Source organism: Callospermophilus lateralis, chromosome 17 (genome assembly GCF_048772815.1).
Source record: "Callospermophilus lateralis isolate mCalLat2 chromosome 17, mCalLat2.hap1, whole genome shotgun sequence".
Taxonomy (NCBI): Eukaryota; Metazoa; Chordata; class Mammalia; order Rodentia; family Sciuridae; genus Callospermophilus; species Callospermophilus lateralis.
In genome coordinates, this window is record NC_135321.1 from 45647047 (window position 1) to 45663592 (window position 16546).

The 16546-nt window shown below is 40.7% G+C and overlaps 1 protein-coding gene and 1 non-coding gene across 2 annotated transcripts in view; one reads left to right on the forward strand and one right to left on the reverse strand.

Annotated features, from left to right (window-relative positions):
- The window catches only part of Lama3 (laminin subunit alpha 3), a 231364-nt gene that overhangs the window by 115056 nt on the left and 99762 nt on the right, over positions 1–16546 (reverse strand). The window contains exons 13-22 of the mRNA XM_076836560.2: positions 16337–16474; positions 13955–14001; positions 12769–12868; positions 11499–11551; positions 11184–11289; positions 10356–10455; positions 7125–7281; positions 4864–4996; positions 2895–3037; positions 262–359 (exon numbers count right to left, since the gene is read on the reverse strand). Of these exons, the coding sequence (XP_076692675.2) occupies positions 262–359; positions 2895–3037; positions 4864–4996; positions 7125–7281; positions 10356–10455; positions 11184–11289; positions 11499–11551; positions 12769–12868; positions 13955–14001; positions 16337–16474 (1075 nt within the window). The remainder of the gene's footprint in view (positions 1–261; positions 360–2894; positions 3038–4863; positions 4997–7124; positions 7282–10355; positions 10456–11183; positions 11290–11498; positions 11552–12768; positions 12869–13954; positions 14002–16336; positions 16475–16546) is intronic.
- Positions 2692–2765, forward strand: Trnav-cac (transfer RNA valine (anticodon CAC)). The gene has a single exon. It is a non-coding gene; the product is annotated as a tRNA-Val (tRNA).

Here is a 16546-nt window from a genome sequence, read left to right on the forward strand (position 1 = left end):
TGCAGCAACACTTCTACCTGCTACAGAGTGGTAGCCACTCATTAAAAAGAAAAAAAAAAAAGCTTCAGTGTGCAAAAAGTGCTTTGTGATTCTTACTTGAAGGACACAAATAAGACCGAGAAGAAACAGCACAAGTAACTCATTATCCAGAACATTCAGCTGCACCTGTGATCTTGAGGACTATCATGAACCCTTGGGTTAACGGCTCCTAATTTAGAAGATCCAGTCATGCTACAGTTGCACCTTCTGCCCCATACTAACTTTTCCTGGGGAGATCCTGTGTGGGCACATGGTTCTGTGACAGGCAGCTGCAACGCCGAAGCTTCATAGTAGTCTCTGGGGAGCAGCACCAGGTAATCCTAGCAAAGGCCCAAAAAGACAGTTACTCATTTTTCTGGGAGCCCGACCCTGATGATAAAATAACTAAACATACTAGCTAAATTAACAACCAGATGAAGTTCCTGGTTAACCTCTCTATACCAACTTCCTGTTCCTTACCCTGACTCACCAAGACCCATAAATAACTCTGGAGGTTTCTTTACACAGGGGTGTTTCAGTGTGAACATTGGTATTTTTCAAACTGAGAGAAGAAATTTTATTGTCTCTTCTAAGTTATTTATAAATCCAAAAATTAGCAACGATTATAAGCTGTCAATTGATAAGATGCTCCCTTGAGAGGCTGGCTGCCTTCAGCAGAGAACACCCAACGCAGATCATGTCAGATGGCTTTCTGCTCCTTGCAGAAAAAAAGGTTCAGAAAAAAAGTTTCACAGTTCTTAGTGACTCAAGAGAATGGACTGACCTACAGCTTGTCCTACCAAATGGGAAGAAGAGCATGTTCTAGTAAGTGTGCCAAATGAAGCCCACTCAGAATAAATTCTGCTAACCAGCTCTTCAGGAATAAATCTCCAGGCTTCAATCTCATATATGTGGCCTCACCTTAGATGTGCAAGGGAAGGAGAAAGGGACATCTGCTCAACAGCAAAGAGAATCATACACGGTCTGCCTGGTATTTCTCTCCTCAGGGAGAAATGGCTAGGAGGGGGAAAGTAGGAGATTGTGGCTTGGGTAACTCAGTGGTCTTACTACCTGTTATGGTTTAAATATGAAGTGTCCCCCAAAAACTCATGGGTGGGACAGTGCAAGAATTTCCAGGGGTGAAATGATGAGGTGATAAGAGATGTGATCTAATCAGTGAATTAATCCACTGATATGGATTAAGTGGGCAGGTGGGGTGTGCCTAGAGGATGTGGGGTGTGGCACTGGGGGTATGACTTTGCAGTTCCTATTTTGTCCCTAGTGAGCAGAGCTCTCTCTCTACTTCCTGGTGGCCAGGTTCTGAACTGTTTTCTTCTACCACACCCTCTGCCCTCATGTTCTGCATCACCTCAGGCCCCGAGCTATGGAGTTGGCTGATAATAGACTGAACCCAGTAACTGTGAGCCAAAATAACTTTTCCTCCTCTATATTGCTCTTGTCATGTCTTTTGATCACAGTGACAAAGAACTGACTGAAACTGAGTTTTACTGTCAAAATGGTTGTCATTCTACTTGTAATATTACTGAGGTTGGAACTGTATCACCTCATTCCTTGATATCCCATAGATCCTAGAACAATAAAGGTTGATAATAGGTGCCCAATATTTTTAGGAGAAATGGAATCATCATGGGGAAAACTATTTGCTCTACTATACAGTGGCACCGACTATACACCTTTAAACATATTCCATGCCTCCTAGTAACTTATAATGAATCCTCCTTTCCATTAGTCCAAGTTTGTGCCCACTATTGGCATCATTGGAATCTTCCTCATCCTCATTTCTGACATCTATGCAGCCATCTTAAACTTTTTTTTTTTTTTTTTTTTTTTTTTTTTTTTTTTTTTTTTAAGCAGCACAGTTTTCTGCCAAGAAAGTGCAAAAAACCAGGAACAAATGGACAGGATAAACCTACATGTTATCTTTATAAGGTTCCAGATTTGGAAAGGCTCTATAAGGATTAAATACTGTCCCTATTGTCTGGAATCAGCAAGAGAGGCAGGCTTCCAGTTGAGGCCATCAATGGGGTTGTGCCAGAAAGAGCATAAAACCAAGATTTTGCCAATGATTTTGTCTTGAGAAGACCCTGCTATAAGTAGAAGCAGACTTCAAAACAGATATCAAAGAAGGGTGGCCCAGAGAACAAGTTTTATCTCTCTGCTTCTCTGGTTACTTTATTGGTGTTGGTGGACACAGCCTTTCCTTTGATGAACAGTTCTTTGTCAAAAGCAACCAGTTTGGTGAAATTCTTGCCTAGGTTTAAGGTAGGAGGGAGCAGGAACAGTGTTATGGATCCTGTGGCCTCTTCTCTTTCCAACACCGAAAATCTCACTGATATTAGGGTTTTCTTGTTCTCTGTTTTTCTGACTTCATTCTGCACAGTCCCCAGAAAGGCTTATTTTTTTTTTAGGTACCCTTTGATTTATGATGGGAAATACCCAACGAGCATTTGGAAGGCAGGGACATATGCATATGAAAGCTTTGCATTTGTTCTGATAACTTTGAGTCACTGTGAGTTACAGTTTAGGTTATTTGGTTTTTGTGTTTTGTTTGCCCAAGAGAAGCTGGCTAGAAGAAAATGATCTTACATCATTATGTCATTTTAGGGAAAAGGTACCTTAGGTTCCTGTATGATAAAAGGGAAATCTGTGGCAGGGGGTATAGCTCAGTTGATAGAGTGCTTGCCTCACATGCATGGAGGCCCTGGGTTCAATCCCCAGTACTACCAAAAAAAAAAAAAAAAAGGGTGGGGGAAATCTGTAATTTTGATGTTTTATGGTCACTGTTGGGTCATACTGTTGGATGAGACCATCTCAAGTGAGGGAACATCCCTCATTCATTCAGAACTCTGTCTTACCAGGAGGACTCCTTCTGCCTTGATACAAGCAATCCATGTCCCCGGTGTCAATGAGAACGGGTCTGCAATGCCTTTTCCAGGGATGGTGACAAAAGCCGGCTCCTTGCTCGGCAGGAAGGTGATCTCTTTGCTTTGAGCAGCACCTACCAGAAATACGAAGAACTGTAGCAGACATCTTTCTAGCAGCTAGTGTTAAGACTTTAGAGAGTTCAGTTTCAAGTACTCGGTTTATATCTGAAAAGGTTTAAGATGGTTTACTGATCGTGAATACTGATCAGATTTACTGCTCTTACTTTTTTTTTATTTGTATATACGCATATGTACACAAACAGACCAGAAAGATATTGATAAGAAGTTAGCAGTGGTTGCCTATGCTGGAAGTGTAATTTTGTATATTTATAAAATAAGAATATTAGCTTCTGTAAGCTGTTGATGAATGTTTCTTATTTATAATATATGCTTATTATATTACACTGACAAGTTATTTTTCTTTTTTTTATATGAGATTTTTATTTTTATTAATGAGCATACATTCATTTTGTTATGAAAATTTTGGGCCTTCTATATTTTCAGGATGCAACATTTTTCCTCTGCATTAAACTAACAGAGGACCTTCTGCAGATGGCTCAGAAACAAACAAGACTTGCATGTGAGTCCAAATGAGACTTTTTCTTGAGAAGAAATGTTTGCTCCAAATCCTTGCATTCACTCTCATTCTACAGACATCTATGTGCCTGGAACTGAGTTCTGGGGACAAGGCAGTGAACACAGTCACATGGTCTTTACTCCCCAATGGTGAGGATGGGGAATTTGAGGGATACAGATGATAAAACAAGAGAATACAGTACAGGGTGAACAGTGCTGTTTTGGGAAAGGAACATGTTATCCTGGGAATACATCGCTGAGCTCCTGACTCAGACTTGGGGAGAATCACCCCAGAGGATGAGACAACAAACCAAAAAGTATTCTGACTATATGAGTTAACAGAGGGCAGACTACTGATGGCGTTGTCACCCAAAGGGTTCTATTAGCAAGAGTTTGGAATCTGAAGACTTTGTCTACAAAATCCAGCTGTGCACTCAGGCAATTTACTCAACCTCTCAGCTTTGTTGCCTCCTCAGTCCACAAAATTCTTATCACCCGAGGGAAGGGATGCTGGACTACTCTGTACACCAGTTCTGCCTACTGGGTATTAGTTAATCAACCTCCAGCCCTACAAACTTGACTGACATGACTGTGGCATGACATCATTTCTTCCCCCGCATTCCAATTCTGCTATGGATGCTGAACCCGGATGCTCACATCTTGATCCTAAATTAGATTTCATTGGGTGCCATTTTGTGTCCTTATGAGACTTCCAATGCTCCCTGGAATCTGTTTCCAAGAACAATAAAAGCCCTGGTTCTTTATAGGACACACTCCCAGGCCTTGTCCCTAGCTGTGGGTAAGGCTGTACTCTCTTCTCCTGTCCCTCTGAAGGAGAATTTGCAGATTCTTCCTGGAGTTCTGTTGGGATCTGTGCTTTACAGCCTTCATCTTAAAAATTCCTGTCCTCACCCACTTCTCCTTGAACTAGGTGGTTTGCTTGAAACAATGAGAGAATTAAGAGCAAGAGGCCAAGCTCCCCTAAATAACGCTAAAAAGGTGATACCTGCTGTGCCATGAATGAGCTATAAAATCAACTTTGCTTAGTGAAGGTATCATGACGATGACACATTGGATCAGCCAAGGTACAAAGGTTGCTATATCATTTTTAAAGTCACAGTTAATGATAATTTAACAGAAGAAGTTAAATAATCAGGAACTTTAGAGAATGAGAAGGTAACAAAGAGCATCCAGAGAACTGTCCAATCCAACCACTTACTAGGTGTAGTGTTTTCTAAGAAGGATGACCTTTGGGAAAATTGGAAAAAATAATTTTTTGATCATTTTTCTTTATTATTGAAAAGAGACTTAGAATTTTACCCACCTGACTTCACCCAAGATGGATAAATGGTTATATGGCCAGAAACGGCTTCAGTTCCAGGGTTTACGTATCTCAGAATAATGTGAAACAAGGACAGATTTGACTTCCCCACATCCATCATCACCCTTACTTCATTCTGAAAAAGTCCAAAAAGCCATGAAGCACAGAAAACAGGTTAAAAGAAATGCTAGCCAACCAATGACTTCATTCTATTTGAGTTTCACTATTGAACTTACATACAACACACACACACACACACACACACACACACACACACACACGTTCACGCTCACTCAACAAGGACCAAGGAATTATATGGAAACAATCGAGCCTAACAATGAATTAAAATCACTCACAGTGACAGTACGCTCCCTCATCCACTGAGATCCTCTTTTGACTTTTTTGTGATCAGGCAGACAGAGCGAAGGATCAGATGGACTAATTTAAGAAAGCCATGGTGACGGAGACAACCACCACTGGCTGGGAAAAATAAAAGGGCAGAAGAGAAGGAAAGGAAAGTGTATTATTTCACACCCCCCCATAAGAGATTACTCTAGGACCCATTTCACATGGAGAAAATCTAAATGGTCACAGAAGCCAGTGGTGGCTGGGGAAAGGTTAAAGACCCCAAACACATTAGTGATAAAATCTGGATGTCACTAAACTATGCCTATTATGTCTTATGAAGTTTTATCTCAAGCCCTTATCCAAGGAGAAATGTTGGATTTTCCACCTGAAGGAGGAGCCAGTGGGGTCCCAAGCCCTGGGGCTCACACAATACTCTAAGCATTGCAGAAACCACGCTATTTTAATTTGGAAACACAAACATGTTCAGATCCACTGTGGTCTAAGGAAAGTTCATGAAGTGTGGAAAATCTCAAATCCGGTTCTTTTGGTCTCTTTCCCAGCATCTTTGGTTGCAATGCAGGGAAAATATGTTAAGTGAGATATTGGTGACAACAGACTGACTTAGGGTAGGATCACTGGCCCTGGATACAGGAGCTATGGAGCTACATGTGACCCACAGTCAGGAATACCTGCTGACCTTCAGAATTTGACTGGGTGCATCTTTCAGTGTTAGTTCCAAGTTGGGAGATAAATAGGCAAAGAGGTCACTCAAGGACACCACCAATGTCCTCTGACCAAAAAGACTCAGAAATCTATCCTTAGAAATTCATTTATTTGGGTCAACCAAACTTTTTTTCACCTGTGAGAGGCTCTATACCTTGCTTGGGCTCTTGGTCAGTCATTGACAAGCTACTCTGACTTTATAGAATCCAACATTTTTTTTGATAATGAAATAAGATCAGAGCATTAAGGAAACTGAATTTCTGTATTTGGGCAGAATGGGAAGAAAGTGAGGTGTTCTAAGGTTCTAGGTGTTATTTGGGAAAGGAAGATTGGCTGGGGGGAATTTGACCAGGCAAAAAGCAGCATTAGAATCAGGAAAACTATGAGCCTATCTCAGTTTCTCTATGGAGTATTCTAGGCCTGAATCTTCTCAGGATAAGTGTTGAGCTACCATGGTCATCAGACTTCCTCTTATTGTGAATTTCTCCACCAAGACACAGCTCAAAGGGATCAACCTCCAAGAGAAATTCTGAGGTCAAAACTACTCAATGACTCTACAGGATTTTTTGTTGTAAATATTGCATAAGAGTATAAAGGTAAACAACATATAATCACCCTTACTCTAATGTAAAGAAGGATGGATAAAATAGAGAAGAATGAAGCAAAGGAGAAGTAAGGGAAAGAATAATTAAATAGCACTAACTAAAACTCATCATTTATTTTTAGTTTCTATTCCCAGGGTAATTTATAGTTTAAAAATAATCAATAAAAAATTAGTGACACTAACTGTATTAGAATTATTTAAACTAACTTATTTTATTTTCCACAATTGGCTCTAAAGAAAACGTCCCTTGTGTGATAATATAGCTAATGTCATTTTAGAAACTTCCTTCTTCTTGTGAAGAAAAGTGAAAAGTGAAAAGTGTCCAGAGATGATCACCACTTTTCTTTCATTTCTTCATTTTCTGATTGGTGACCAAATGAAAGTAGCAATGACCTATGGAATCCACATGTTTATTTATGAGCTAAAACCTCACCTTACCCCAAACCCCAAGCCTAATCTTAATTAAGACTCCAACCCAGCCTCTGGAGAAAAAGAATCCTGGAATCCACTCTGGGGACAGTTCACTTTCAATGGCCCCTGGAGAGTGTTGCCACCCTGCCGTGAAGCTGTGGCCCTACTTGGCTGCTACCTGTACTGAGGTCATCTGGGCATATCCTCTCCAGCTAAACCCAGGAAATGCCAGGGGATCAAATCCAAACCGGAGGTCTCTTCCATTAGGTGCAGTGCCATCTTCAATCTCATACTTCATATGATGCAAATTTGGAAAATAGTAGTTATTTTCAGCCCTTTTAAAAGAATAAAATGTAGATACAGCAAGTTAGGTTCATTGACCATCTGAATATCCTTCACTCCAATAATTACTGCTAAATGAACTCCATCAAGTTGACGAAGTGCATTAAATAAAGGCAAATGAGAGTGGACCCTCACTCTTTTATCTAAAATACTGTTTTATTAATGAAAATATTCACATAAATATCTATGTGCCAGGCCTTGTTGCTGTGCACCATACGTAGATACAGTGGTGAACAGGATATAAAGTGTTTCATATGCTAGTTTACAAGTCAAAGAAGTTTCTCTATGTACACTTTTGATCATTAGAATGAATTTTCTGATTGTTTTTTCTGAAACTATATTACAAGTAATGAGAATCTCATGACATCATCATATGGGTGGTGCTGATTAATTAAGGGTTTCCTTTAAAGAGTCCTGTTGTGACAGACACAGAGGAGGATCAAAAATATCCCAAGACTGGCCTGGGGCTCAGCGGTAGTACACTTGCCTTGCATGTGTGAGGCACTGGGTTCGATTCTCAGTACCACATATAAATAAATAAAGGTCTACCAACAACTAAAAAATATTTTTAAAAAAATACCAATGCTGTGTGGCACTTCATAGCCAAACTACTTGAAGTTCTTTCAAATGATAAATTTTGCCAATCCAGTCACAAGCTAATAGCAGCTAGTGGTTTTAAAGCCATAAAAAACAATTATAATTAGTCAATTAGTCAAAGGAAAAAAATAAAAAGCTCTGATCCTCTATTTTAAGTAGAATTAGAAGCACTTGCTGGGCATGGTGGTGCATGCCTGTAATCTCAGCAACTAGGAAGGCTGAGGCAGGAGGATCACAAGTTCAAGGACAATCTCAGCAATTTAGCAAAGCCCTAAGCAATTTTAGCAAGACCCTGTCTCAAAATAAAAAATAACAAAGGCTGCAGATGCAGCTCAGTGAAAGAGTAACCCCAGGCTCAATCTCCTGTTCAAAAAAAAAAAAAAAAAAAAGAGAAAAAGAAAGGGAAAAAAAAAAAGGAATGCTTATATTTCTGAGGTGAATTTACAGAGATCCTTAAAAGTTTTCATATCCATTGACCCAATAATCTTATTTCAAGATATCTATTCTAAAGAATGACTTTATATATACACACTGTCAAAGGATTAATATTAAAATGTTTAAAACAGTGAAAACTTAGAAATGTGAATTACAAAAAATTATGAAATAAGGATTTTATGAAATATATAACCATTAAATTTTGAGAACCATTTAATGCTAGAAGTAATATTTGTGATATTATGTGAAATTAACAGATTGATATACATATATAACATGAAAAAATATAGCACTAAATTTCATTCATAAACAAAATCTAGAAAAAATATACTAAAAGTACTAAAAGGGATTATCTCTGGGTGGTAGAATGAAAATTTTTCTTTGCCTTTTTACTATCATAAACATTAACATTCTACAATCAAAATTTATTAAATTTATTATAAAAATTATTTAGAAACAAAGTTAATGTAAATACTTTTCAAACTTACACACAAGCTTAAAAATGCTCAGAAAAAAATCACAAACTAACATTTGGGAGAACATAATACAAAAGGTCACAAGATTTGCCAGGAAGGAGAAAAGTTCATATGCCATATACGTGGGGTTGACCACCCTTCATTTCAATTGTCATTTACCACTATATCAAAGGACGTATTCTAAATTTCGAGGTGTGTACATATACATATGTGCATATGTGTGTATTTACAAATGCAAAATGTGAAAAATATATGCTAAAATGCAAAAGGTTGATATTTTTTCCCTGTGGGTGGGTAATTCAATTTTTATTTGGTTGCTTTATATTATCCTGAAAATTAGCCAATCACCTACATAGATGGAAGAAGAAAAAAACATTTGCTAAAGTAGGGAAAAATTCATTTTGTAAACATAAGGGTGAAAAGGAGCAAAACAGAACACATTTACATTATAAAACATCACAAATCGCTTCTGGTCCTTCTCATGCCCTGCTGGCTTCAGGAAAACAAATTTACAGATGTATTCCTTCTCCTGGACCTTCTACAAGGTCCAGGGGAGAGAGCCAACTAGGAAGACTGAAAAAGCAAAGCGTGGTGACTCCCTGACCTTTAGAATCCAAGTGTTGAAAACAATGAGATACAAATACTAGATACAAATCACTGTAACTACATACAAGATTTTTAAAATTAATCTGCCCGTGGTGCAATTAGTGAAGAAGGTGTCTGGTTTTCTGTGCAAGTCCCAAAGTTTCCAGCACATGATTAAAGGTCAGAATATTTACACTTAAATTTTCCTTCCCTCCATTGAGAAATGATTACAAATGGATCATGTTATATATATATATATATATATATATATATATATATATATATATATATATATATATAGTGTGTGTGTGTGTGTTTGTGTGTGTATCATCTATAAACAGCAGATGGGGTGACAATAAGCTGCTATTTGTATGGCCCCCTCTGAGTCTCAATCTCCATGTTGCTTTGCTGCTCTTAGTTCATTTTAATTTACTTCTGCATGAGATGAAGCCCTCTTCCCCACTCTGGAATTTTTCTTACCCTCTGGTTGTGACACACCTGATCTCGCCGCTCACTCCCTAATGACTCTGAGGGAGCAGCAGAAACTAAATGCCAGTGGTTCAGGAACCCGGGCATGTGCCATCTGCCCCTTATTCCCTCTCTCTTTCAAGAACTGGAGCTGGCTCTCTGCTTGGCTCCTCCATGCCATGACTTGTCCATGGGGGTTTATCCAGGTGAACATACCCCATGCTTCTAGCTTCCTCATGCCCCCCCTCCGTCCTTCTGCACCTGTCCACTTCAAATCTGGAAACTCTGACATGCAGGTGCTCCCTGGCTTATAAAATGGAACAGGTTTTATGGGCATCGTTATCTCCTATTTCAGACAAATGTCCAGATTTTGAGTTATATTGTACAGCTTCTTCATTTGCTGTTGATTCCTAGGACTCCTTTGCTCTTCGCTAGAGTGGCAGTACAGATGGGAGGTCTTAGCTTCCCATCACATGAACATAGGAGGAAACCTCTGGAAGACTCACCTCTGGCACGCCTTCCCCACCACATGCTCTCGGCATTGGCATGCTCCAGAGTGCCCACTGCACACAGACGTGAGTGCTCCGCCAATGTCACACTGACACCCTGGAAGTCAGGAAACAGCTGTGGTTACCCACCATACCATCCCCATACTGAACACTTCCCTCCCTCTACAAGAAAGGAACACTAAAAATCTCAGGGTTACACACCGCCTCTCTTCCAATCACACCTTGTATCTGGCAAGGGTTTGAAATAGGCAGGAGTCTTCCTAGTGGCAATGGCCTGTCCCTCCAAAAGTCCGATTCTAAGTTGGAGATGCATGACCCCAGGCCAGTTGGAACACAGATGCCCAATGTGAAGCTAGCAATAGACCAAGAGCTGAACTAGATTTGGAAACAGTACTGTTGTAAATAAGGTATAAACTAAGAAGGGGCCACGTGAGACATTCAAGGGTAACTTTCAAGGGGCCAACTGTTGCTGTGATTTCGTTATTTAATACGACCCTATCTCCAAAAGTGTCTGGCTTTTCCCATAATACAAAGTACAGTTTTAAAGTCACTAAGTCTTGATGTTATTTATAACATTAACAGATATCTTCCCATTCCAGGTATATTTCTTTTAACAGTGTACGATAGAAGAGAAGTGGAAACAGCCCCATTTGCAATTTATGACTAGTATCAACCAAATATTTGGCCCAATGCCCCAGACAGAGTATTTAAGCACATCCCAGAAAAATCAGCTTGAAGACAGCAAACACAGGAGAAAGGTTATTCTGACAATCTGTGTCCTTCGACGCTTTGCTCTGCTCAGGACACCCTGGATGTAGGTACTACCTTGACACCCAAAGTAATTTCTCTTTTCCAAAGCGAAATATCCATCTTCACAAGTATCACAGGCATCGCCGCTCACACGGACCTTGCAGTGACAGTCACCGTCTCCCTGTAGAACAATGAGCCAGATGACAAAATTTGATTCTGTTACAGAATTCATCTCAAGACTGAAAAATGGCAAGATAGCCAGGGCCTGAAAAAGATGACCATGAACCACACACCTGGAGAAGTACTAACATGCTCCCCAGGAACTCCTCAATCAATTGCTCACGTCCCATTGGTCTATGAAAACCGGCCCACATTACCTGCCCACATTACCTGGCCACACTCTCCAACTCCACTCACTGTTCCTGCCTCGTGGCACTGGCACTCTGTGGAGATAAGAAAGTGTCCTGAAACCAAGGGTCACCCAAAAGACAGGTCCCTGGCTCTGGGCACATTTCACTTCTGCAATACAACACCTGCAGGTAGACTTTCCTGCACCCGTCAGCAGAGATACTGTTTGCACTGCTGAGGCCTAAAATTGGATGGCTTTCTGAGGCTAGCAGAACAGACCAACAAATATGATCCATCTAGAAGGATGGTTAGTTTATGGCTACTCCAAGACAAAACTGCAACCTCATGGGATTTGAATGTCAAGGTCATTGTTGATGTACTTGCATGAAAATGTACTCAATTTAAAGACACTCACTTCAGCAGGTGCAGTGATGCATACCTGTAATCCCAGTTACTGTGGAGGCTGGAGCAGGAGGATCATAAATTCAAAGCCAGCTAGGGTAACATAGGGAGACCCCCATCTCAAAAAAAGATATACAGCCGGGTGTGGTGGCACATGCCTGTAACCCCAGTGGCTTGGGATGCTGAGGCAGGATTGCAAGTTCGAAGCCAGCCTCAGCAATTTAGTGAAGCCCTAAGCAACTTAGTAAGACTCTGTGACCCTGTCTCAGAATAAAAAATTTTTTAAAGGGCTGGGGATGTAGCTCAGCGATGAAGTACCCCCAGGTTCACTCCCCAGCACAGAAAGAAAGAAAGAAAGAAAGATAGATTCAGGGCTGAGGATGCAGCTCGTGGTAATGCACTTGCCTAACAGATGTGAGGCCCTAGGTTAGGTCCCCAACACTATAAAAGATAAAAAGAGAGATTCACCTAATTTAGTAACTTTAACCCGCTATATTCAACTTGTTATCCTGGTTTCAATACATGTATAAAATTATAACAAAATTAAGCCAGAAAGAGTGAATCATAGAAACAAAGAGGTAAAAAAATATTTATCAAGAAATTGCTGTTACAGACAATAAAATATATATGGAAACAGGATGAAAATCCCTCGCTGAGATTTTTGAAAATGACAGAAGTTCTGCCAAAAGTGTCAGGAAAAGACATCAAACACTGCACAGTAGGGATGCAAAGGTGAATAATAAATCTATAAATCAGAACAAGGCATCTAATAACACACACACAAAATTTCACAGGATTTTGGACAAATCAAATTGCTTCAATAAATGGCTTTTTGTGAGCTTAGTTACTGAAATAGAGAAAATTAAGAGGAAGTTACAAAATAGGAAGTGATGGTATATAAATACTTTACCTGAACATCCACTGGGATTTTCTCTGGCCAGATTCCAATATAATGGTTTGCAGATACTACAAGTAGGACTTTCCACATGAAGCTTGCATTGGCAATACCCCTTAAAATGCAAATCAAACTAACGTTTGACATCTTGGAATTAAGACCTGTTTTTAAAACAGTGTTCTGGGTAAAGGCTTGTCACAGAAATACAATATGGCCATGAAAAGTAAATTAAGTGTATCCAGGGGGAACAACAGCACTGGGTTAATTTCAACAGGCTAATTGCTTTATGTAAAGTTCATTTATTTGTTACACATATAATCCACGTTTGCTATTAAAAAGAAATCAGGAAAGTACAGAGAGAAAAAAAAATAAATGTCTTTCTTATAATATTCCTAGTGTCTGCTGATGCTGTTACTGTGTGGAATACAAATTTACATGGAAACCTATCTAAATATGCATGATGGTGGGAATCAGTAAAGAATGGTATTTTACTAAAAATGTTTTTATAATATGTAAGATTCACTGCCTGGGGCTGGGGTTGTGACTCCATGGCAGAGCACTTGCCTCACACGTGTGAGGTACTGAGTTCAATCCTCAGCACCACATAAATAAATAAAGATATTGTGTCCAAGTATAACTATATATAACTATTATAACTATATATAACACTATATATATATTAAGATTCACTACCTGGCTTTAATACTGTCAAGCCTCATAGTAAGGACGGCAAAACATCTGTCCCTCTGTCCTTCTAATGCCTGAAGTCACATCTAGGCCATGAGACCAAGAAGAGAGGTCATTTCTAAAGTCCCTAGAAAATTTCAGAACACCACACTATGTGCTTAGAATAATTAAAAAAAAAAATGGGGGTTACTTTGTGCACAGCCCATTGTATTTAATTTGTCCTTGGCTATTGAAGGAGCCTTGGCAGGACTCCATAGTGGCAACACCATCGGAGTATCTTACAGTAAAGGTTAAGCCCGAAGACTCCAGAATAAAAAATTTAATTAAATCATATTTGTTATTGGAGGAAAAAAAACACAAAATCATAGGCATTTTGAAAAAGAACACTGACCTCTTTAAGCAACATGTGCCTTATTTCAATTTACTTTTAATTTCAGGAAGCTCCCACACGGTCAGTCTTGAGTAAGTATCAGGATAATAAGAGCTGCCAACTTTACACACATCCTCTACTTACCAAGCTGGAGTCGACGGTACCAGCTGGGTCACAAGCACCACTGGAACCTGTATATGATTTAGAGATGTTTAAATGTCTGACAGTTAATGGTTTCCATGCTTCACGTTTTAAAAGTTCTGCTTCTTTTTTAAAATGGCACGCCTGTATGTATGTATGTTTTGATAAGTGCAAGGGAAAGGGAGTCTTCATGAATAATCCTTCACAATCCTTAATCCCAAAGTGCCCCCTTTGTCACGGAACCACTCTATTCCTTGCCCACTAAGAAAATTTCATTGCTACTTGATGAAACAAATTGGGGGGAATAAAATGTTAAGCACGTTTACAATCGTCCAGGAGAGGGCAATATTATACCAAGAGATGGTCACTTGTTACAGGATTTATTTATAAATTTGCCTTTTAGTTAACCAAGTGTTAAGTCTTCAATTATCAAGCCCCCTTGATAATTGATAATTCTCACCTGCATTAAAGTTCTTTTAAAAATTTGTTCCTAATTAGTTATTTATGACAGTAGAATGTATTTTGGCACATCATACATAAATGAAGTAAAACTTCTCACTCTTCTGGTTGTACATGATGAGGAATTACACGGGTCGTGTAGTCACATGTACATGTAGGGTAATAATGTCCGATTCATACTACGATCCTTCCTACCCCCACGTCCCCTCCCCTAAAGTTCTTCATAAAATCAGTTAGTGTTCCTGCCCCCATCATCAGAGCATTAGGGGCCTGATATAATCTTTCTTCAGTCAATCAAGCGCTTGGCATATCTCAGAACTCCTATTAATTAGAGTTAGAGCTGTACACAGGTTGGGTTCAGCCTATTCCGAGCCTGGTTTTTAAATCATTTCAACAAATCCATGATGGTAGCATGTTTTCTTACAAATTGTCCCTCAGCTTTCTGTTTTCATTTCCTCTTTGCCTCTGCCTCAACTTCTCCTTGATCTCTCCCTCCTTCTCTCTTCCCCCCTCTCTCTGTTCTGCTCTTCTCTGTTTCTCTAACAGCATGACTTTCTGCTCTTGCTGTTCACCAGTGCCTCGCTAGGACCAGGGCTGCTGCCTAGTGCTGGGATGGCTGGGGCTGCTCGGCTTCTCTGCTGGAATTTCTCCCACTCCTGATGTCCACGCAGGCACATCCTACTCTGGGATTCCCTTACCTTCCGGGGACCCTCAGGCCTTCCCAGATGAGAGCAGCCCCTCTGGCTGGTACCTGAAATTTCCACCCTCAGGAAAACCCGGTCTTGAGGATTCTGGTGAGGAAGGTTCTAGGCAACGAAGTCTATGATACAGCCTGTACCAGTAGGCTCAGAGCACCAAGTGGTTATGAAGAGCACAAAGGGATCCGAAGAAACCACGTTCTCTGGTTGGAAAATCGGGGTATCCTGGGTCAGCCTCACAAGTGCCTCTCTCTCTCTCTCTCTCTCTCTCTCTCTCTTTCTCTGTTTTTCCAGTACTAAGGATTTAAGCATTTAACCCAAGGGTGCTTTACCACTGAGCTACATTCCTAGCCCATTCTTATTTGTTTTGTTTTAAATTTTGAAACAGGGTCTCACAAAGCTGCTGAGGGCTTCACTTTTGCTGAGGCTGGCCTTGAACTTGCCATCCTCCTGCCTCAGCCTCCTGAATCATTGGGATTATTGGCATGTGCCAGTGTACCCAGCACAAGTCCCTCTTTTAACAGAGCAAGAGACCTTTGAAATCACCAGGAGCTCCTGGCCCACACTGGAGGCTCCCTGCACCAGGGAGCTTGGGAAGGATCACAGGCAACTCATTTCTGCCCCTTCTGCTACATATCACACCCAACTCACTTTATTCTCAGGTTTCCATCTGCTCCTTGGCTCACTCTTTCCTGACTGCATGGGCTTCAGTGCACCCCAGGTCCCTCCCCTCGTGCCAGTGCTGAAGTGTGATGACAGTCCCTCAGGGGATCAGAGGCAGGAAAGGAGCAAGGGCAGAAGCACAGCCCAGGCCTCACCCAGCCCTCAGCAAGGGGCCTGGTGGAAAGACCCCAGTGCCTCCCATCAGTGCTGAGAGCCAGTAAGGAGAGCAGGCCTTACTCTGCCTGGGCACAGGGGCCAAGATCACTAGGTTAAGCTCAAAGAAGTTGCTTTTCCACACTGTTAGACAGAGAGGACTGACATGTAATCAAAAAACCCAGATATATATTACATGAGAATTTAAATTTTTTTTTAGTTAGAAACAAACAATCCTTTGCGAATAATGATGCTTATGTGAATATGTGAGATATGTGTTTTCAATGGACTTGAACTGGGGCAGATTGGGTCAAATGTGTCGGGGTGACCACGGATGGTTGCAGCTTCCCTGGGAGGGTGGCTTCACACACAGAGAGGAACCGACTCTCCAGCATTCTGCTGGCTTCTCTACCTTGGCAGTAGGGGAAGTCATAGGCTCCTGAGAGACATCTGTCACACCGCTGTCCTGTTATCCCTGGCAAGCATTCACACTGTCCAGTCACCGGGTGGCAAGGCGTTGGGTAGGATCCAAGGGCTGAGCACTGGCAGGCTGGAGGAAAAGAAATCAGTCAGAGTCAGGGCCTGGCTGTGGAAGGGGCTGTCTCTCCTCTGACCTTCTCCT